Source organism: Pseudonaja textilis, chromosome 3, assembly GCF_049901715.1.
Source record: "Pseudonaja textilis isolate UNSWEBS1 chromosome 3, rPseTex1.2, whole genome shotgun sequence".
Taxonomy (NCBI): Eukaryota; Metazoa; Chordata; class Lepidosauria; order Squamata; family Elapidae; genus Pseudonaja; species Pseudonaja textilis.
This window is the reverse complement of record NC_141992.1, coordinates 52,151,740-52,175,221: the sequence shown is the minus strand read 5'-3', so window position 1 is coordinate 52,175,221 and position 23,482 is coordinate 52,151,740. Positions and strand designations below refer to the sequence as shown.

General features: G+C 38.6%; 1 protein-coding gene across 2 annotated transcripts in view; it reads left to right on the top strand.

The window, feature by feature from the left end:
* Window positions 1-19,762, top strand: part of SORT1 (sortilin 1) — a 47,311-nt gene extending 27,549 nt beyond the window's left edge. Inside the window, exons 8-20 of one of the 2 annotated variants that reach the window (XM_026718147.2) lie at window positions 105-235; window positions 1,306-1,450; window positions 2,108-2,263; window positions 2,788-2,894; window positions 4,426-4,528; window positions 4,748-4,913; window positions 6,067-6,257; window positions 8,461-8,650; window positions 11,787-11,903; window positions 13,992-14,100; window positions 14,575-14,681; window positions 15,639-15,750; window positions 15,988-19,762. In XM_026718147.2, the coding sequence (XP_026573932.1) occupies window positions 105-235; window positions 1,306-1,450; window positions 2,108-2,263; window positions 2,788-2,894; window positions 4,426-4,528; window positions 4,748-4,913; window positions 6,067-6,257; window positions 8,461-8,650; window positions 11,787-11,903; window positions 13,992-14,100; window positions 14,575-14,681; window positions 15,639-15,750; window positions 15,988-16,002 (1,649 nt within the window). In that variant the 3' untranslated portion in view covers window positions 16,003-19,762. Of the gene's footprint in view, window positions 1-104; window positions 236-1,305; window positions 1,451-2,107; window positions 2,264-2,787; window positions 2,895-4,425; window positions 4,529-4,747; window positions 4,914-6,066; window positions 6,258-8,460; window positions 8,651-11,786; window positions 11,904-13,991; window positions 14,101-14,432; window positions 14,484-14,574; window positions 14,682-15,638; window positions 15,751-15,987 lie in introns of those variants that run through there. The other variant, XM_087929694.1, reaches the window with a different exon arrangement.
* The last annotated feature ends 3,720 nt before the right edge of the window (window positions 19,763-23,482 follow it).

The window sequence follows — 23,482 nt, the reverse complement described above, 5'->3', positions numbered from 1 at the left end:
TACACAAAGGTGGGATGAGATTAGCTGTTCCTTTAGCATGTCATGGTGGGAATTATCTGTTTTCTAAATGGAATGATCTTAATGCATCTACTTCTCTTCTGAAGAAACTGATATCGGATTATTGGACTTAAAGAAAACTAAAGACTTTGGGAAGACATTCAAGACCATAGGAAACAACATCTACTCCTTTGGCCTAGGTGGTCGTTTTCTTTTTGCATCTGTGATGGTAGAAAAAGTAAGAAAACTATTCTTGGGCTTCTTTTTGTTTCTATAGACTTGTTGCCTTCATTCGCATCATGCTCTTTTTTTTCTTTCCTCTAATGCAATGTCCCCAAACTGTGAGCCGTTGAGAAGCCATTGCGAGAAGTCCACAACAAATATAATAAACAAGAAACAAAATTAAAAAAAAACAAGCCATAGTTCTTCCACTAGTGCAGATGCTGATGGGAAAATATTTCACTGGTTGATGTGAGTGGAAAGGAGACAAATACTCAACTGGCCTAGGAGAAAGATTGGAGAAATAGCACCAAACAATTTGGTCTGGTTCTTCCTCTCTCCTGGCCTGCATCGGTAGTTTTGTTCCTCCCAAAATATACAATATCATATGCATGAGTTTTCCGCTACAGCCCAAGTATCATGGTTGGCTATGAAGTCCCTAGATGTTGCCAGATGTTTTCACCTTATAATCAGTATCACTGTTCTGTGTTGTCTGTAGCCTCCTCTCCCTCACACAGCTAGCCTGTTATCTACCAGATCTTCCTACCAGGTATCCTATCCGTTGAAGGTTCTTTTACATATATTCCTCCATCTATACATTTTGGCACCTTCAGCCTCAAGGTCTAAAGTCCTACTAATGGCTGTTCCTACCATTTCAAATTTAGGAAGCAAAGACTATTCTACAGAAGTTGAGAAGATATTCTCTGTGCACACATATCATTTCCATCACCATAATTCCAGCATCCCCATTGCCAAAAGCTCCTTTGTTCATCTAGTGACCACTACCAAGCACATATGATGTTTACTTGTCTGAACGGACCAGACCTGAGGCCCAATTGAGCCCCAGAGGGCTTTAACTTCATTTTGCGTGCCCTAAGTGTTTGTTATATTTTCTCAAAGACAAGCTTGCTCTAATGTGCAAGTTCTTTGAAATTCTATAATTGCTTAATAAACAGGAAAAAATGTTTTAAAAGTTATAAAAACAATATATCATTATAAACATTTTCTAGTTGTTTTATATTATGAACAGCTTCTTCATAAATGAATATGGATGGTTTTAGAGAAAAGAAATATTTTTGCTTTATCTAGAGCAAGACAAGGAGAATCCATGTGTCATTAGATGAAGGTGAAACATGGAACATGGCTCAACTTCCTTCAGTTGGGCAAGAACAGTTTTACTCTATTTTGGCAGCGAATGATGACATGGTGTTCATGCATGTGGATGAACCTGGAGGTGAGAGGGAATACAAAGTGGGTGATGTATCATTTAGTATATCCAAATTTTGTTTGATTATGGTTACAAAATTGCATTTTAAAAGAAAAAAATGGTTCTCTAAATTGTCATTATTATATAGGCTGATTTTTCCTAAGACAAAAGTGTTTGAATTGCATATTTGGTAAATAGATTTCCAGCAGATTTACAAATTGTTGTTTTGAGAATCTGTTCCCAGTGTCAGTATAGTATATATAAACGTGTGGGCTTCCTGACAACTTTCTTTTCCCTGCCAATTTAAACCAGGGGTCTCCAAACTTGGCAACTTGAAGAGTTGTGGACTTCAACTCCAGCTATCCTGGCTGGAGAATTCTGGGAGTTGAAGTCCACAAGTCTTAAAATTGCCAAGTTTGGAGACCCCTGGTTTAAACAAATACATTGTAAGAACATGTTGTGGCGTATCAGGTAAGAACCAACGCCCTTTTTACTTAGGTAGAATTCATGTAGTTCTTCATTTAGCGTACTATTACTGCAATAGGTTTTAGGCTGATCTAAAATACAGATTGTATGCAAGAGTTTCCTAATAACTTACAGCTTGTTGGTGAATTATGATACAACTTAAAACCACCGTCTATAAAATTCTGTTTCTCACCTTTCAATTTGCTATTTCTTTCTCAGATACTGGACATGGAACAATTTATACCTCTGATGATCAAGGCATTATATACTCCAAGTCCCTGGAAAGGCATCTCTATACTACCACAGGGGGAGAGACAGATTTCACCAATATAACTTCCCTACGAGGCACCTATATTACCAGTGTGCTTTCAGAGGGTGGGTTTTCATTTTTAAATTTCTTTGTCACTAAAAGTTTATAGAATTGCTGAACTCTGTTAAGAAAATGATTAAAATATTTGGATACAATTTCATTTAGAATCAAAGAAATACTCCTATTATTTTAAGTAATATATCGAGACAGTGTTCTTGTGGACCACTTTTATAAAACTCTTAATTGTAATTAATTAGCTTTTTGGCAGTGATTGTTCCTGTGATATTGATTAGAACTATTTAATTTCTGCCTGAAGTTAAAGCTGTTTACATTACTTGTGCAAAGTAAGAAGATAAGATTAATTTGTGCCAAACTGTGATGTAAGGCAAGCAATTTCTGTAGATGGTGATCAGAAGTTTTATTCAGAGTAGAAATGTCAAGCTGCAGTGTAAAACTTTGAAATTCTATATGGCAATTACGTTTTATTCTATCCGAAAAAGTAACACTTCTGCATAGAAGTGACTCAGAAATAAACAAACAAAAACCATCAAATGTTATGGATTTTTTTTCTTTTTCTTCTTTCAATCAGATAATTCAATTCAGTCTGTGATTACCTTTGATGAAGGAGGGGAATGGGTACACTTGAGGAAACCAGAAAATGCTAAGTGTGACTCAACAGCCAAAAATAAAGAAGAGGTTTGTTTTTTAATGTGTTAGCAAAGACGAGGTATAAACTTAATAAATGTTGATAAGCAAAAGAAGTAGGCAGGCCCAGACTAACTTTTACTGCAATCAAGACATGCTGTAATGTTAAGATGTTACATGAACAAAATAGATATACACTGCTCAAAAAAAATAAAGGGAACACAAAAATAAGACATTCTGGATCTGAATGAATGAAATATTCTTATTAAATACTTTGTTCATTACATAGTTGAATGTGCTGACAACTCACACAAAAATTATCAATGGAAATAAAATTTAGCAACCCATGGAGGTCTGGATTTGGAGTTACACTCAAAATTAAAGTGGAAAAAAACACTACAGGCTGATCCAACTTTGTTACAATGTCCTTAAAACAAGTCAAAATGAGGCTCAGTAGTGCATGTGGCCTCCACGTGCCTGTATGACCTCCCTACAACGCCTGGGCATGCTCCTAATGAGGTGGTGGATGGTCTCCTGAGGGATCTCCTCCCACACCTGGACTAAAGCACTCCTGGACAGTCTGTGGTGCAATCTGGCATTGGTGGATGGAGCGAAACATGATGTCCCAGATGTGCTCAATTGGATTCAGGTCTGGGGAACGGGCAGGCCAGTCCATAGCATCAATGCCTTCATCTTGCAGGAACTGCTGACACACTCCAGCCACATGAGGTCTAGCATTGTCGTGCATTAGCAGGAACCCAGGGCCAACCGCACCAGCATATGGTCTCACAAGGGGTCTGAGGATGAGCTGCACTACCTGAGCCATTTTTGTGGGTTGTAGACTCCGTCTCATGCTACCACTAGAGTGAAAGCACTGCCAGCATTCAAAAATGACCAAACCATCAGCCAGAAAGCATAGGAACTGGGAAGTAGTCTGTGATCACCACCTGCAGAACCATTCCTTTATTGGGGATGTCTTGCTAACTGCCTATGCTTTCCACCTGTTGTCTCTTCCATTTGCACAACAGCATGTGAAATTGATTGTCAATCAGTGTTGCTACCTAAGTGGACAGTTTAATTTCATAGAAGTGTGATTGACTTGGAGTTACAATGTGTTGTTTAAGTGTTCCCCTTATTTTTTTGAGCAGCGTATTAAGCAGCCTTTGGAATTGCTCAGTTGGAAGTTGATTTGTTTAGTTGTTTTAATTCAAATGCAAGACAGGTTAATGCCTAGAATTTGAGATAAAGTTAAAAATATTATTAGGAATATATTGCAAGGAAAGTAGAATGCTGAAAAAATGTATACTGAGTTGAATTTAATTTAGCCAAAACAAGAAAATAGAGAACTGTTGATCCTATAAAATTAGAAAGTTGCTTGGACCGTATAAGTTCTGAATGAATTCTTTCACTCTTGAGATTTTGATTCTTAAATTTAGTCTGCTTTGGCTTTGCATTAGTAAATATTTTCTATTTTGGCAGATGCATTGAGACAAGTAATGATGCTAGCTTTGTGTTTAATGAAATCAAATCAATGATGCACTTGTATTTTGTCCCTCATTCTTGATTTATCTTATATTTACAGTGCAACCTTCACATTCATGCCTCCTATAGCATCTCCCAGAAGCTGAATGTACCTATGGCACCTCTGACTGAACCAAATGCTGTTGGAATTATTATTTCTCATGGTAATGAATTAATCTTATGCACATGTAATATGTAATGAAATACTGTGCAAGAGCAGAGAATTTTCTTGTGCTCCTTCAGATTGCTTTTACTCCCTGCTTGATTAGGAGAGATACACTGTAAAAGGATGTGAGAGACTGTGGGCTTGACAAAGAAATACATGTGGTAGGTCTTCGTGAGAAAATTGGTATAATTACCATTTATGGTGTTTTATGTTGCAGGAAGTGTTGGAGATGCTATCTCAATAACAAACCCAGATGTTTACATTTCGGATGATGGTGGCTACACCTGGTCACGGACACTTGAAGGTCCCCATCACTATGCAATCTTGGACTCTGGGGGCATCATTGTGGCTGTTGAACAAACTCATTTTGTCAGAGAGATTAAGTATGCGAGAGTTTTGCTAATATTCATTTAGTGGGAGGATATAAGTTCTCTGTTTGCTTCTGACCTCCACATTACTGAATGTCTATGGAGATTCTCAGTTATCCAGGTCATGGTTGTCCCAAAGGTGCTTTTGTTTTCTTCTCAAGAGGCAACTGGACTTTCTGGTCCGGAAAGTCCAATTGCCTGTTGGGGATTTAAAAAAAGGCACTTTGAGACTCCACATTACTGGCTACAGCAGTTCAAAGAAATTTTTTTCCTGGTATAATGTCAAATTGAATCGCTTTGAAATTAGAGCATATGAAATATATGAAAATGGATAAGAGTCAGCGTTAGATAAAAAAAGATTGCAAGATAATTTATACTCTTATTTCAAAACAAAACTCTCCAGACAAAGGGGCTTAATTTGAAGTTAATATACATGGAATTATATCCAAGAAAAAAACTTGGGAAAAAGGGTGCAAAGAAGAAAGGTGGTGGCAGTCATACTTGAGCATACAATTTGGGGTAATAGAGGTAATCCTTGCTTTAGTACTGTAGTTGAGTCCAGAATTACAGCTGTAAGTCATGCTGATCATTAATTGGGATCATTGACCCAATTTTATGACATTTTTTGCAGCAGTTATTAAGCAGATGTGGCAGTCGTTAAGTGAACATCACTATCACTAAGTAGTCATAAAACAAACTCATTGTTTGCAATGACCACTTTTGTTGGAAAACGAAAGTAAACATTGGTTTATGGCAAAAATCATAAATTGCAGTTATGTCACCTTGGGATGCTCCAAACTGCTGCAGATACAGGACAGTGGCCGAGTTTCTCAGTTTCTCAGTGACTGATGATTAAGACAGGACTACTTGTAATCTCTTGTGAAGACATGAGTTCTTGAGGAAAAAAGGAGCTTTGTTTCCTGAGAGGAAATCTATTTTTTTACCATATCCTTCTCCCCCCCCCCAAAAAAAAAAAAAAAAAAAAGAGGCGGGGAGGAGATTGTGTTATATATATGCTTGGATTTCTTTTTCCTGAATGATTCCACAATTGGGGGCCTAATAAGATGAATCATCTTGTTAAGAACAGTTGTTAAATTACCTGTCTAATTAGTTTAAATAGACTGGGGCCATGCTTTGAAACCAAATTTTTAATTCTCGTTTATTTTAGGTTCTCAACAGATGAAGGACAGTGCTGGCACAGCTATATTTTCAGTGAGGAACCCATCTTTTTCACTGGTTTGGCATCAGAACCTGGAGCAAAATCAATGAATGTTAGCATCTGGGGATTTCAAGAGAGTTTCTTATCTCGCCAGTGGATCTCATATACCATTGATTTCCAAGATCTCCTCAGCAGAGACTGTGAGTGATCTTACTATTTACAGAAATACCAGCAGCTACACACTATTATGGGCTTACAAATCAGAAAAGTAACTGAAGCAGAACATCTCGTATTAGCTGTGATGTTATTCAGAGAAGATTCAGTACCTTTCAAGATTAGAATACAGGGTAGTCCTTACTTACCAACTGATTGTTCAGTGAGTATTCAAAGTTGTGACATGAGTGGTACTTGCAACTGGTCCTCAAAGTTCCGGCCTTCCAGTACCCCCACAATTATGTAATCATGATTTGAGCACTTGATTTTGGAATAGAATAGAATACTTTTATTGTCATTGCATTCCACAAATACAATGAAATTTGAAAGCTACTCCAGCACAGTGCCCCAAACACCGTATCACAATCACACTACAGAGTATTTTAATATTATTATTATTATTATTATTATTATTATTATTATTATTAATAATAATAATAATAATAAGAAGAAGAAGAAGACGACAACTAAATCACAAATGCACTGTTTAATTCAAGACAATTACTGCCTTGGAAAAGAAACTGTTTCTCAATCTATTAGTCCTCATTTTAAGACACCTATAATGCCTCCCTGATTGTAACAGTTCAAAATATGGATGTCCAGGATGAGAACGGTCTGTGGAGATTTTTAGTGTTCTAGAGAGGAGTCTGGTCTTTGCAATCTCTTCCAGAGAAGAAAGAGAGCAACTGATGATTTTTTGTGCTGTGTTTATAACTCTCTGGAGCATCTTCTTCTCCACTGCAGAGCAACCAGCATACCACATCGTTACACAGTATGCCAAATGCTCTCAGTGGTAGAATGGTAAAAAGTAACCAGCAACTTCTCACCCAGACCACTCTTTTTCAGCAACCTCAGAAAGTGCAGGCGCTGTTGGGCCTTCTTTGCAGTGGCCATAGTGTGGACCAACCCAAGTAAGGTTGTCGGAAATATGAGTTCCTAGAAATTTAAAGCTATGAACTCTTTCCACTCAGTCTCCATTGATATGTAATGGGAGAGGCTCTTGCTTTGCATCTTCTGAAGTCTATAATTAATTCTTTGGTCTTTTTGATGTTCATGGTGAGGTTATGACTCTTGCACCACAAGACCAGTCTGAGAACCTCTGACCTATAGGCCCTCTCGTCTCGTCTCCTGATATGAGTCCCACCAGCGTGGTGTCATCTGCAAATTTTATTATAGAGTTAGTGGGACAAGAGGGAGTGCAGTCATAGGTGTAGAGTGAATGCGAAAGGGGGCTCAGCACACAGCCCTGTGGAGAGCCAGTGCTGGGAACAAGAGTGGAGGAAAAATAGCTGCCAATCCTGTTTGGGGTCTGTTAGTAAAAAAGTCCCTTATCCAACAGCAGATGTGAGAGGAGAGGCCCATTTCCAGCAACTTCTTAATGACAGTTGTAACGTCTCACAGTCCCATGATCACCACCTGGAATCTTCCCTGCGGGCTTCCCACATGCAAAGTCAATGAGGAAGCTGGCAAAGAAAACCACATGTTGCTCTCTCCCCACCTTCCTGTGCCAAACTCTGCTTCCCTCAGCCTCCCTGAGCTCCCACCCACACCATGCCTTCCTCCGCTCAGCCTCCATACACTCCTACCACGCTCTCCTTTCCTCGGCTTCCCTGCACTTGCACTGGGTCTCCATCCCTCAGCTTTCACACCACAATAGTCCCCTGGCCCAATTTGCATGTGACCTGCACCTCTCCCTCCCGCACCCCACCCAGCAGCATCCATGTGAGACTATATTAGCGATCTCCAGTCACTAATATTTTCAGAGCTAGGCAAAATAATTTTAAAATGTATATTTAATTTCTGGAAATCTCTGTTTTTTCAGGAATAATGGAAGAATTTGAGCAACTTTTGGGGGCCAAAGTAAGGGCACAGATAAATACTCCAGCTATTTCTAGACTGTTTATGTAATTCTACAAAACATTTCCTCCATCTTTGTTCCCTTAAATTGATTGTACAGGGGAGCAGGGATTTCTCCCTTCATTCCTTCTTGTTGATTGGTATGTGTTGCAAATGCAGGGCCTGTGAGATGTAACTTTGCAAACTCTAAACTGGAAAAACTACACAATTGCCTTAGTAATACCTGATTATAACACTGTGTGAAGAATTGAAAATTGTCAGGGAAACCACTTACTACTCGATTTACTTTCTTTTGGTAATCTTAGAAATCTGGCCATTATTTTTTTTCTTCAGGTGAAGAAAAGGACTATACAAAGTGGTTGGCTCATTCCAACAATCCCAGTAACCCCTCAGATGGGTGCATACTGGGCTACAAGGAGGAGTATCGACGCCTTCGCAAATCTTCTGTCTGTAAAAATGGCCGTGACTACATTGTGACCAAGCAGCCATCTGTCTGCATTTGCACATTAGATGACTTTCTTTGGTACGCTAAAAATCAAGAATCTGGTAACACCTTTTCCAGTTAACAAATTTTACTACAAGGCCTAAGCTTTCATGAGTTGCTTTTGGAAACTTCATTAGATGCTTAGAATGGTTTTTGCCTTTCTTGGTCTTTTTTAAATGTTATGAAATGGTCAGAGCTATTACTTTTCCTGTCTTTATTTTTCCATTAGAGCTTACGGTAATAATGGCACAGTATCTGCTCAGGATTTGCATCTTGTGGTTGAACTGTACCAGAGACACTGTTTCCTCCCTCTTCTAAGGCCAGGCCCCATTTTTCTACTTCCTCTGTTCTGCTGCACTGACAAAACTCAGTTTTCTTACTGCCATCTTCAAGTCTCTTCCATTTTCTCAGGCTGTGACAGCAAATCCAGCCCCATTATCATCAGGGAAGTTGATCTGTGTTATTGATGACCTATTAAACGTCAGACATTAGACCAGGGGTCCCCAAACTTGGCAACTTTAAATCTTGTGGACTTCAAGACTTGAAGTACGCGAATTTTAAAGTTGCCAAATTTGGAGACCTCTGCATTAGACAATGTCCTGATTCACACATAGCAGTAAAATATGCTTTGTTTTAAGCATTGGACAAATCATAGTGGCCTAGTTCTGATCTAATTGCAAAGCTATGCATGCTTTATAAGATCCAATGTCTGGATTAAAAAAACCAAAGTACTTTAGAGCCACAATAAGCACATTAATAAACACTAATTCAAATAAATTATAAAATAAATAATGAAGTGTGAACACTGCTACCTTCTGTGTGTGACATGGCATAACATGCTAGTATCCAAACTACAAAATCTATTACAATGAGTGACCACTAGTGAACAAGAGAAAGCAATGTGACTTAGTATGTCACAAAGATTAGTAGAGATTACTACAGCAAGCAGTAGGAAAGAGCTGGGCTAGAAGCTCTTTATGATTACCAGGTTTTATTAATAGGTTTGTTTGAGATGACACTCTTTTGTGCTTCTGCGTGTTCTCAGTTAGGGTTGCACTTGCGAATATTTCTTTAAAAAGGGCATTTTCCGCCCGCAGTAGGACACCTACAGTAAGGGCACCTTCACGCCCGCAGTACTGTCAACAAACAGTAATACAATTGTTCTAAAAGTCTAATGTATATCATGTCTTTAATTTTGGCACAAGACCTATTTTTCATGTATTTTTCATTCATGCAATATGTGAATGAATGTAATACATTCAATTATATACATGTGTGCCTTAAATATTTAATGTGCTACAAATTAGGTGCTTATTCTCAATGCAAAAAAGTGTCCTCTGGAAATATGGGAATCTTCACTAGCCAGCTCATCAGCTGGATGTTTGCAAAGATCACCAATGGTAGTGAGAAATCAGCAGGCTGTTAAGCGCTAACTAATTGGCTGCTTGTTTCATACAGTGTCCCATTTTTGTTTCTTAAAGATTAGTGGACCAGTAAACAGGGTAGGACCAGATTTCTAATTTACATTACTAATGAAAGTAGAAACCAGTGATCTTAGGTAAGTTTGTTGTGGGAGGTCCAAGAAAAGGCTTCCTCTCTAACAGGTTACTGTTTACCTGTTACGTGAAGAGAATCTTGAAGATCATTCAAGAACTAAGATACTATACAGTGCTACTGTTGAGTATCATACCCCCCAAAACAGCAACAGTATGTGGCCTGAATATGTGCTTTAACCTAAATTTAAATAGAATTTGTTCCAGCTTTATTCTACCACTCTGAACTTCCTGGAAAATTAGCAAACTTGCTTGACAGTATTTTTATCATTGCATTGCATGAACTATCTGTCTTACTTCTTTTTTCAAGCAGTTGACTGGAATTTCAGTAGAATCATGAGCTGTTAAAAGGGAAACATGCTTCACCCAAGGCAATCAGGAAACATTCAGAGCCATCTCTGTACATTTCGTAGTAAACCTTTCATTCCTATAAATTTTATAGGCTCATATTGTCTAAAATAGAATTAGACAACCTAATGCCCTAAGACAGCATTAAGTAAGACAGTAAGGCACTTTGAGAGTTGTAATCCAAAATATGAAAGGTAACAAATAATGTACACTGAACTAAAACTTACTATCACCTAATGATCTGTCCATGAAAAAATGGAACCCAATAATGTCTAGAACATCAGAGTATGTCCTGCTACATAACAAAATACAGGCAGTCCTTGACTTACAACTGTAATTGAGCCCAAAGTTTCACCGGTCCTGCAGCACTCATACCATCCTTATCTGCTTACTAGCCTGTTTGCAAAGCATCTGTGACTCACAATGAATAATTCTCATTTAATGACAGCATTGGAGAGTGCTGGATTGCTGTTGCTAAGCACTGTGGTCACATGACATTGCGCTTTACAGCCACATTGCTTAGCGCTAAAAATTCTGGTCCCAATTTCCAATGTTAACCAAGGACTTGCTGTAGTTCTGGTGAATTTTTTTTTTTGTTCTGGTCACTTTTGCTCAAAGAGAAACATTCAAAACTCCCTGGTTATTAAGCAGGGCACTTTGTTGGGAATGAAGTCATTATAAACTGAAGCAACTATGACTTTTTGTCCCCAGACCAGTATGGCAAAGAGAACAGGGACAATTTCACCTCATCTTTTCCACCAACCTGATCTCTGTAATACGTGTTAGGTAAGGTCAATAGTGCACAGCCAGATCCTGAATGTTACCATAATTTTCTTGTTTTCTAATCTGGCATTCAGGAGTACCATCTTCATACTGAGTTGGGAAGGTCACCATCAAGTAGAAGACTATAGCTGAGAGACTAACAGAAATCAGGAACACCTGTCATTTCTGTATCATCCTCTGCTTGCTATGCTTGCAATGCCTGCCACAGAAAAACCTTTCATTACTTATTTTGAAAGGGTATGCATGCACGTGTGTGTATATGTGCGTGTGTATGTATGCATTACATTCATGATAAAACACCTTAATAATCACCTTTCCCCTCGGCAGATATTTATATAACCACAAGTATCATGATAACAGTCAAAATCTTTACGGTCTTCTTTCCACATAAGCTAAATATCAGTAAATATTTGTGTAAACATGACTATATGTTTCAGATGAAGTCAATGGCTTTTCTTCCCTATGTATTTGTTTATTTATTTGTCCTCCAGTGATTTTGGCTATTTCCGCCCAGAAAACCAGTCTGAATGTGTGGAGCAGCCAGAGCTGAAGGGTCATGACTTGGAGTTCTGCTTGTATGGGAAGCAAGAGCTGTTAAAGACCAGCGGGTAATTTTCTTGTAGGATTCTAATGCATTAGCAGTAGCATGCAAATGGATGCCCTTAGCCAGCAAGAGAAATTGAAAGATGGCCTTAGTGTTGTGGATCCTTTTCTAAAATAAATACGTTTAAACTGTCGGGTCTTTTGGGGGCCCATAGTGCTCTGTTAAACAGCATCTCCCTCTACAAATTATAATTTGAGCCAATAAGAAAACCCCCATGGGATCAGGGAATGCCTATGGTAGGAAATGGTTTGGCCAAGTCTGGAAAGGTATGCCTTGCAGACTCTTCCTGCTTTTAAATGATCCAGCCTGTATGTGGAGATAAAGTTTGTACTCCAATGAAGGCAAATATATAGGTGTCCCAGGATAATGTTGTAGGATCCAATCTGGGTCAGTCGTGGGGAGTACAGGTTTAGCCTTCTGAGCTTTCGGACTCATTCAGGAGCCTGTCCCGAGGGAACTTTTCTCTCACCATAATGTGTCTCACTCTGGTGAGACAGAGGTTCCCTGAGAATGGGCTCCAGCCAGGGGTGAGATTCTACCGGTTCGGACCAGTTCGGGTGAACCGGATGTTAAATTTGCATCTGGTTCGCTGAAACCAGTATTTCAACTGACTGGCTGACCCTGCTCACCCCTCCCCTCCCAGGAGTCTCCATGTGGCCCATTTTTGATGCAGGTAAGTGCAGGGTCCGTGTGGAGGGTCTGGGAGGGGGGGAAAGCGGGCCTTCCGGAGGTACCAAAAGTCCAGAAACAGGCCTGTTTCCGGCTTTTGGGGGGCCTCCAGAGCCCGTGGGAGACTGTTTTCACCCTCCCAGAGGCCCGAGGGAAGCCTCTGGACTCTTGGGAAGGCAAAAAACGGCCCTCCCGGAAGTTCCAGTAGGCTACGCCCACCCAGCAACTGGGCAGTGAAATGGTTGCTGGGATTTTTGAATCCCACCCCTGGCTCCAGCACTGGTCCAGAAGCTTGGAAGACTAAACCTCTGGTCCCAGTGACCAACCCAGATTGGATCCTGCAACATTATACTGGGACACTTACATATTTGCCTTCATTTGTATACAAGCTTTACTTCCAAAATATTAAACCTCTGGTCCAGATTGGATCCTGCAAAGTTTGTATAGCTCAAACAGAGAATGTACAACCTAACACTCTGTGTGAATAATACAAGGTAGAAATGTGAGTGAGAGATAAAGGAGTTTCAGTTGCTGTTTGAAGTTCACTGAACCGAGAAAGTAAAAGGAACATTGGTTTTTAAGTACATGAGATGGAAGTTAAGCAGATGGAAGTCAGAAGGAAGCAACAGACAGCTAGGTGTGCTGTTGTTCCAACAGATGGAGAAGATACAGCTAAGACAGCTCAAAAACAGAAAGACTTAGTGGGAGTTAAGTATGTGCTAACCAAGCTAATTCAGCAACACCAGGCTTTGAAAAATCTTGCCAACAGGCTTGGGGCTGGAGATGGTCCAGGAGGCAGGTTTAGTAAGGTACCCTGGGGCTCTACAGGGTAGTAACGCAGGCCACAGAAAGTCCTGTGATAGATTGGATGACCGACTAAGAGACTCCTGAAGAAAGGCCTTCCAGAGAAACCTCAGCCACAGAGGACACAAAACAGGTCCAGCAGTGGAAAAAATGACTGCCAGTTGGAGACAGGCTGACTTCACTGGGGAGGCTTCCTGAGGCAGGGCGATAATAAATATTTTTAATCCTAGCACATTTGGAGAATATGAGGTTAGGGAAGATGCTTTTTCTGGGTGAAACTCTTCTGAGGTATATGTTATATTGACCCAAAAGTTCTATTGCCGAAATATTTTGAGAGCAGAGAGCTTGATAAGAACATTCATTGATTAGAGGCCATCATGTTAATTGTTTAAATATCATTTTGAAGGGCCAGTCCTAAAATAATGCTGACTGTAGGGAAGTTTTGTAGAGCTTGAAATAATTCAAGGTTAATCAGACAAATAAATACCATTCAACTTTCCTGTTCTGAACTGGCACTGACACAGATAAGTAATCTTTGTTGGCTTGGGATGCCGTCACTCATTAAAAGAAAACCGCCTGTTGCAGAAAATTACTTATTGAAACTGGGTTTCCTTTTCAGATATCGGAAAATCCCAGGGGACAAATGTGTAGGTGGGAAGAATCCCAAACGTAAAGAGACCGATCTGAAACAAAAGTGTACAAGTGACTACTTGAGGTCAAGTCCATTGGTATGTTACACAAAAAAAGAAAAGGGAAAAAAACCCTGCTGAAATAATTGTGATGGATAAGGGAAAACATTCTAACATAGTCTAAAAAGAGGGAGGGGGACACTGCCAGTTAATAATTAATGCCTACGTAATATTTTTCATAAAATATTCTGATACTATTAACCTCAGTTTTGTGCAGTCATTGTGATAAATGAGCTTTGGAGATCAGCTGCCAAGACCAGCTGCTTTGCAGTCTAGCTGCTGATTAGCATTTTGAGTGAGGGAAATCTAATTGCAAAGCGCTTCACCTTTTTCCAATTTCTTTTTGCTTTTCCAAATCTGCTGCATTCAAGACAGGAGTGCAGTCCCTTTTGGTAAGGAGCAATTGAGAGATGCTAGAAAGATCATTATAGAAGCACTTTGTAACTACAATGTTCTTGTGTCTAATCATGTGTTACTTAAAGCTTCAGACAGCTTTCTGCTTTCTTTCTGCAGAATACCTCTTCTAACTCTACTCCAGTCATCCTGGCTGTAATTGCCTTGATGCTCCTCACTGCTGTCGCTGGAGTAGTCATCATTAAGAAATACGTCTGTGGGGGAAGGTGAGCCTCAGAGTGGAGAATGACAATAATAGAGCTGTAGGGGTGGCGGGGGAATGGAACAGAGATATTATGCCATCTTTGTTACACAGATGTGGAAGCAAGAGAACTGGAACTGAAATACATTGGTAGCAATGTTATCCTTGTATGAGGAGAAACAAGACACGTGTTCCTATAAACTGAGCATTAGTGATGCTGCTAAACACTTTCTTTTTTCTTTTGTCTCCAAAGAAGTCATTGATTTTGTTTGTTTCCAGAATTGGGATTAGTGATTGAACGAAAGCAGTGGGGAAAAGGTAGCCCCGGGCCCTTTGAGCCGCCTGATTGTTCCAGATATCAGGCTGTGCCGCTGTGAATAATCTAGAAAAATCTGCTTTTAGATTTAGATCAACATGAAATGGGCGCGGCATTGAGCATCATGATCAGCTGGAGGGGGAAGGGGAAAGAGAAATTTCTTTTTTTCTTTTTAAAGTTGAAAGGCTTGCATAGGCAAAATCAGAGCAGTGACAACATTCACTTATGTTTGCCTGGGCAATCCCATAAGAGGTTCACCCAGAGCAAGAATAAAGCTCAGATCAGATTTGGCCATCTGTCAGAATCATTCACCAATCACTGAAACATTTGATTTGTTGTCTAGTTGTATATTGGATGGAGACAGAGGATTGCTTATCATTTAGGGAGAACTTGGTATCACAGATTTAGAGAACCACTGATACAATGAGAATCACTGATTATTTCCAGTCTTGGTAACTTCTCTGACCACTGTTCCAGTTTCTATAATTTTGAAGGTTCCTTCCACTTTTTATAGCTTAAAATAGTTTACTGAAAAAAATGAGACCAGTAATAGCAGCCGATGTACTAAGACCTTCAAAAGATCTCTACTTTAACTTCTTAAAGGAGTCTGAACTGATATCACCAAATGTACAATAGTTCATTCATTGGTGTTTTTCACATTCCTAGATTTCTGGTTCATCGGTATTCTGTCCTGCAGCAACATGCAGAAGCGAATGGCTTTGAAGGACTTGACATACCTGGGGCCACTAAATCTGGTTACCATGACGATTCTGATGAGGCAAGTGACATGCATCTTCCTAGGTAGTATTGGCTAGATGAGAACCTGACAACTGTGAATTGTCTTTTTATATTGTTTTAGCACATGTCACTTTAAAAAGATAATCTGTTTTCTCAGGTAATGGGGATTCTAAGAGACTAGCTGGCTTTATATTTACCCCAGCCAGTTTGAGAAGAACTCTTAATTCAAAATGTTAATTAATTTATAATAATTTTTTTTCTTTCTCTTTCTGCCCAGGATTTGTTGGAGTAGCGATGTTCTCACTAGGACTGCACACTTCATGGGTTTGGCTGCTGCTGTAGAAGGGCATGATTGCCAACAGTCCATTTTACTTCCGATATCGATGCCTTTCCCTTTTCTGAGAGAGTCTATATTCCTTTTGCTTCTATCAAATGTCTAAAACCAACAGAGCTGCAAGAACTGCATTAGATTTTTTTTAAAGGGTGAGGTCAAGGTTCTCTAACTCTGTGGAATGAAGAAGGAAAGCTGTTTAATTTAAATATAGTTTTATTTTAATCAGATTTTTCCAGCTCTAAAGGGAGAACTAATAGGACTGTGAAATAAGGATTTCACTAAATATTAGCATTACTAGGTACAATGTACTATGCTGCTGGAAGAAACTCCCAAATCCCCAAATGGAAAACACATACTGCGCTCCAACACTGTGATAAAATTGCATTGAAGATCTTAAGCACGACAACACTCCTAGCAAACAGAGCAATGAGATGCTGGTCAGAGATTGTGGGTATTAACCAGCATCACAATGGGCTGTGTGCCAAAATGCATTTTATTTTTGTTTCATCTAAAATGTAATCGAATGGGTAGATGTGTACTGTGTAATGTAAGGATGACTCCAAGACTTGAACTAAGTCTGCAGCCCAATATCCTATGATTCCAAGGAACTGAACTGTGAAATTAGCATGTGTACTGCCATAAATTCAAAAACAAACTCCACCATTCTGGATGGGAAAGAGATGGTTTAAAAAAATAATAATCTAAAAATAAGCGGTACAGATCTGTTAGAAGTAAGAACTATTTAAATTGTTTAGGTACTAAATTAGATAGATTAGATCAGTTTCTTGAAGGAAACCTTTGTTACATGCTACAGCACTATGAAGGTTTCCGTATTTTCCTTTTCACTGTTTTCTTGAGAGCAATAGATTGGTGCTTGCCACTTCATCACCATTTTACTATTGTGGATTTATTGTGGAGCCCCTCTGTATCAATGCAGTTAAACTGTTGTAAAACCCTTGTGAAATCATATGCTTGATTTTCCTAAAGCAATAGAAATTGAATCTTCACAATATTTAATTCAAACTGTCTTGAAGTCTACTTAGAAACTGATCTACCAGAAAACCAGTTGAGCAGTTGAAAGCACTCCAGACCCCAAAAGACAGCTTTGAATTTTATGTGGGGAGACTTTTGCTTTCCCAATAGGGCGATTCTAATGCTTCCCTCCTGCAGTTTTCATCTGTGCTCTGGGAGGTTCTTTGATCCTCAAAATATATTTGGGGTGCAGGTTGGGATGGAAGGAGAGCAATATTTTCCAATACATTCAGCTACTGAGTGAATGTTTCAGTCAGTTGCTGAAACATATTTGGGTAAATTCAACTGTAACAATGGTGAGGTTTTTCCACTCATGGTGGAGAGAAGAGCTGCAGTGTACAGACAGTAATACATGGTTATTGAAGTTGACATTTGAGGTGTCCCCCTCCCCCTAAATTTGGGGGAAACACTGGAGGAGGATTCTTCATTTAAAAAATATTTCAAGACTATTTTAGGGATTCCATTATAGATACCATGTGCTTGCTTCAAAATGTTAGAAAACTGTTTCCAGATTCAACTGTTGCATCCAGAGTGATAACTAAGCTGCAAAACACTGAGCAATGTTGCTCACCTCATTGATAAAACAAATGGAATCCTTTTATTTGCACTCCAAAGGAATGTTCATAAACATTAACCTTGGTTTTTGATGGTTTTTATTCTTCCTTTCGTTAAAGGATCACACCCATAAGAAGATACTCTTGTTTCAGATATATAAATTCAGTTTCTTTAAAAATAAAGAATTGTGACTGACTTTTCCTCATTTGAGAGTTGGGCTTGGAAGGTAGAACTTTTTTAAAAAATGGAAAAGAACCTGTTCTTTTAAGGTCAGTTCTAAATCCGGATCTCAGGGTGTTTTGCATGATGATGTTCATCCCATCTATTCCCTTCTTTCAGTCTTACCTGGAAAAGGATCCAACCAGCAAAAAATACCCATTCAAGGTTCATGCATGAGATTCCTCTTCTTCTCTACTGCCATCCTACCGATCTGGCACTTGAGATATACTTCGAAAGATTATGATACTTGAGATGCTGCTATCATAGCATTGGAAATCATAGTTGTTGGGTGGGGGAGTATGCAAAGACTCTGGGCTGACTAAAAATGGAGGAAATTGAGCTTATATTGCACTAAATTGGGCAACAAATATCACAAATTTTATATGTTACACAATCTCATCCCGATCTAACATACACATTCCTATTTGAAAATTACCACTTTCTGCATTCTTTGGTGATTGTTTAATATTTATCTCATCATTCATCTTCATTTTCATTTGGACTTAGAATAACTATTCTAATTTCACTTCATCTTGATGTAGTCCCTAAGGGTAAGCTTGATCTGTTGGAGATGCAGTTAGCTTGTTACTGGTGACTTGCATCAAATCAAGTTAGGATTTGTTAGCTGTTCAAAAGCTAGCTGGTACTTCAAGATAGAGCAGGCTACTAAAGTTATAATGCTTTCCAACTCTCCTTTGATAGCAATAAAATGAGAGTGAGAAGCCCGAAGGCAAGCGGTTGTCTTGAATTTGTCCCCCATCCCTCTCAATTCTTACTGTGGCCTTACTGTGGTTTCTGATCCTTTTTCTTCCTTTGTACCATTGCATAATATAATTGAGCCCAGAGTACTGTAGTAATCTTTCCAGATTGTTGATCCCTGATGAAAAAAATGAATGCACCAACAGGAATACTCATAAGACAAGCAAAATGGCAGGAAGAAATGTTCCTGGAAGACCTGTTCCTCATAAAAATCCCACAAGTTATTTTTTGCTTACAATATTGGATAGTACACAAGCACACCTGATATATCAGGTATGTAACTTGTACAGTGCAATGATGTTGCTTAAAGCTCATGATTACCAGTTCTTGAAATAAAAGATAATTAGTCCTTTATTACACTCTAAAACTATTTAAACATACTTGTGCAGAATCTCCCCTGTGTAGAATTAAATTGCTCCACTAAATTGGATGTGATGACTGAAATCTGGTATTGGAAATGTAGGAGAAAATCTGTCATAGATCTTCCCAAGCACAATGTATATGTAATAAGTGACTACTTCCTCTTTCTAGTATATCTCAATTTTCCCTGTATATGAAGCTGTCTCAGAGGTTTAGAAATCTTGTTATTGGTATTTATCTCTCTCAGGCCTGGGACCTCTTCCTTTGCCTCATTTCTGTTAGCCTTTTCTTCTCAAGATAGAGTACATTGACGTGAGAACATTCCAATAAACTGAAATCTGCCCAGTAAATCAGGGGCTTACGACTGCTACACATCTGTGCTGGGCAGTGGTAGTCTTCCTCCCATAGTGTTGAATATGTAGATAATGTGACATATTTCTCACTGTTTTGTAAATGTTGCCCAAGCAACATAGCAACCATGGCAGTGTTGCCATTGCATGCGCTTTGAAGCATAATTGTCTTCCTAATGTGCCTGCAAGGCAGACCGTTCTCGTTCCATACCATCTGTGGGATGGCTACGGAATGCTGTGTAGCCAAAAGCCATTGTTAATAGCACTCCTCTATACAGAAATTTCCTAAGATGTACAGTCTGAGGCAACATGCAAAAGATAACACAAAGGAGCCATGTATAGAGTTTTGTAAATATGCCTGGCTATATTATAAATTTGTACTGGTATTTTTCTGTATATTTGCAATATTTGGGTTAGAATTAATAAATGGGCTTTTATTTGGAGTTTATGTTGTCTACCTTTACTCTTTGAGTATCAAAGCTCTTATAGGATTATGTTTATAATTAAGCATTACTTAGCATGTGTTTTCAGACTTCCTGCATAATATTCTGGTTTTGTATAAATGAAAGAGGTCTAGTTTCTATCCCTGGTTTGCCTTCACAATTGACTGCTTCTTACTCTCTTAACCATTGTGCTCTTCTATATAGTAACTTGACCAGTTCTTTGATTTCCCCTGTGAATAGTCTGCAAGACCTCTCTATTAGAAAGGTTAGGTCTCTTCCTTTTGTTTCATGGAAGAAGCTCAAGGCCTTTTTTTCTGAAAAATTATGCTTCAAGTTAAACAGGTCATGAATAAGAATGAATGGAAGAGCACTGGGGCATCTGTCATGACACTCTGAGTTCCACAAAGTTTGTATTGTTATCAATCAAGAAATTGCCAATTCTTTAATACAATATTTTTCAACCTCAGCAATGTTAAGATGTATGGACTTCAGTTCCCCAGCCTGGAAAGGGACAACTTGGAAGTGGGACAACCCACCCCAGGATAATTCAACAAATACAAAAGTTAAATTCATTTCAACGGGTTGTTCTGTGGTGAGTTGGGGCAGTGAGTTGTCTCTTTCCAGGCTTCCATTCTGGGAGCGGAAAGTTGAAGTTGAGCAACAGTTTCACTTTTCTTGCTGTTCAGATCTTAATACGCATAAAGTTCATTCCAAGTTGATTAAATGCAGAATGATATTTTAAGAGCAAGCGACACGGTTTGAGACTCTTAAATAGAGATGAGAGGAGAGTGCTATTTTCAGGCTTTCAAAAAAAAAATGTTTCAGAATGTATGTATATATATAGCTTGGGCAAGTGATGGAACCATTCTTACCACACTGATTAACAGGCTAGAAGTGGATTAAGCGAGCATTAAAATCTGATGGTTTGGATGGAACAGTAACTTTTAATTTTCTTTGAATATTTTAAAGCGTAATGGTCCTGTAATTTCAATCTTTGGATTGAAATTTCTATTCTCTCCTTCCCAATAGAAAGCTGCAGTTTCATCAGAGTTTCCCTTTCACATCCTTGTTTGCTCATCTTGCTAATATGGTAGATAGGGCTTTTATTTCCAATACATTTCATATCTAGATTTATTCTTTATTTTGCCACTCCAAACTGAATTGGGGATACCACAGAAGGCTTGTAAGGGCCTTCTAGTTCAAATACATTCACATTAAAACCCTGCAAAATGGAATTACTGTTAGTTGGCGATGGATTTGGCTCTATTTCATCTCTGATCTTAGCTCTTGAGAATGTTGCATCCTTATGGAGCAAGTGTGTGATTTGGGAGTTCTCTTGGATTCATGGGTTTTGCTAGAGCAACAGGTGGATATCACAAAAATTGTGCTAATTATGGGCCACCTTGGATCAGGATGTCAGGACAACAGTGGCTCCTATTCACATATACACTGCTGTAACATCCTCTGCATAGTGTTCTTTTGAAGATGACTTGGAAACTTCAGTGGGTCCAAAATACACGTGGTTTCGGTTACTTATGGGTAACAGATTTAATAATGTTGCAAACACTGCATTGGCTTGCATCCAGATATTCACAGGTCCATTTCTGCTGCACATTCAGATGTCCTTCTGCAATCTTTAAGAAAAAAAATGCCCACCCATAGGTGATAAAGGTAGTGGCATGGCAACATAATTTTGTGACTTCCCTTGCCCTTTAAAACACCTGGCTATTCAAGGTAAAAGCACTTCTGGACTTTTTAGGAAGCCTGTAAACATTCCATCAAGATTACTCGGACTTCCTAATTTTTTCTGATTACTATGTTGTTTTTATTGATTATTTTTGTAGCAAGTCACCTAGCGTCACATATGTGAGATAGGCAGCTATATGGATGAAATAAAAATGAATCAAAACTACCTCAAATCCTTGTGAACTTTGTCATCTATACATCACTGTACAAATAAACTAGTTTAATTATACAAATAAATTATAAATGCTTGTGGACCCAAGTACAAATATTTTCAATATTTGCTTTTGGGTGGTATCTAGTCGCAGAATTTTTTAGGTTACAAAATCACTATATGATGATTCAGAACTGTTGATCCAAGTGATTAGCTGAATGGAACAAATTATACTGGAATTTTGGAACAAATGATAACATTCGATATTTCATCTATTCTTGACAGAAGCTGTCTGCCTTGGATCTGATCTAAGTGGAATAAAGGAATAGCACTTTCTCAGTGAAATTGTGCAATTATCTTTTCACCCCTCCTCAAAAAAGCTTTACAGTACTTGCCATTTCAATCAAAATAAATTCAAGGAGTTCCAGCACATTAATTCAACTCTCCTTCAAATGTGTTGTCTTTTATCATCACCACTAAATGCTGAAATTATTCTTGCTTCTCTCAGTAAAATGGTACTACCCTTTGTGAAGTGTTGTAGTGAGTTTTGGGGACCTACTGATGAAGACATGAGGATGTATTTCCACGATGCCTTTTTTGTTATTAAAATGTCAAAACTTAAAAAAAAAAATCAAGTCCACATCAGTACTTCTCATTAGTGACAACTCTAAAATGTTTGTGGAAAAATCTGAATCCTGGAGTCATTACAAACAATGGAGGAGATGGATCTTTTGAATTTAGGAATATTATTCTCCCTCAAAACACCAGCATCTTTGGCTGTTTCCTAGTCAGGATGAATGATATTGTTTATAGGATGCTAAGTTGCATGGTAAACAATTATATCAGTGGCTCAAGTCGTTTTGCCTTTCTTAAAATCTACAGCAGTCAGTAGTGCTCCCATAGTGATGTACTTCTTAAAAATCAGTGTTAATGCTCAGAGCTCAGCCTCTTATCCAGTCAGAACGCTACTGAGGTTTTGTTTTATGGGTTTTTTTCCTGAACAGCTTTAAGGCCCTAGGAAAGAACTCTAAATTTCATACCTTCATTAGCTGCTGGATGCTTGTAGTCCATCAAGATACAACTTTTCTTTGTCCCACAACTGCCTTTCTGCAGTTATTTTCCACCTGAGAGTTTTAATTGCAGCACTTAACTTGTGCCACTCCTGAATGCTGCTTCCTTTGTCCTTCCCTGCAACCCTTTTGTTCAGCAATGCATTTGTGAAAGAGATTATTCCATTTCCCCCCCTGAAATTGGTGCACGGATCTTCTATCTCTCATACACAATGGGCATCAAGCAGGAAGGCAGGCTGGATCGGGAAAGATCTGCTTAATGTGTTTAGATTTGTGCAGAACATGCATTCTGCACACACACACACACAAATACGAAGCAGTAAAGACGATATGGCAGAAAAATTGGAGATTCAGTATCATATATACACTCTTGATAACTATTGAAATGTTTAAAAAGATATGGGGGAAAATGGAATGAACTATGAAGATCAGACATTAAGGTACCCTACATTTAGCTACATTGTTATAAGTAACATGCCTGGAATTCAAAGGAAAGCAAGATAAATAGCAAGGATAGCTTCTTATTTCTAAGCCTAATTCTGCAAGATGACAAAAGGCATGGAATGTTCAAGGATAAAATGTTCTTGAGATTTAATGGTGAATATTTCAAACCAACAATGGTTGCCCATATTAAAGAAATGAAATGGCTAAGTTTTTATTTAGAGTTCAGATTATATGTCTACACCTGTATTCTCCAAATGCATCCTTTTGGTTTCCTGATATCGGCCTCTAGTTTTTAGAGAAGAAGTACAT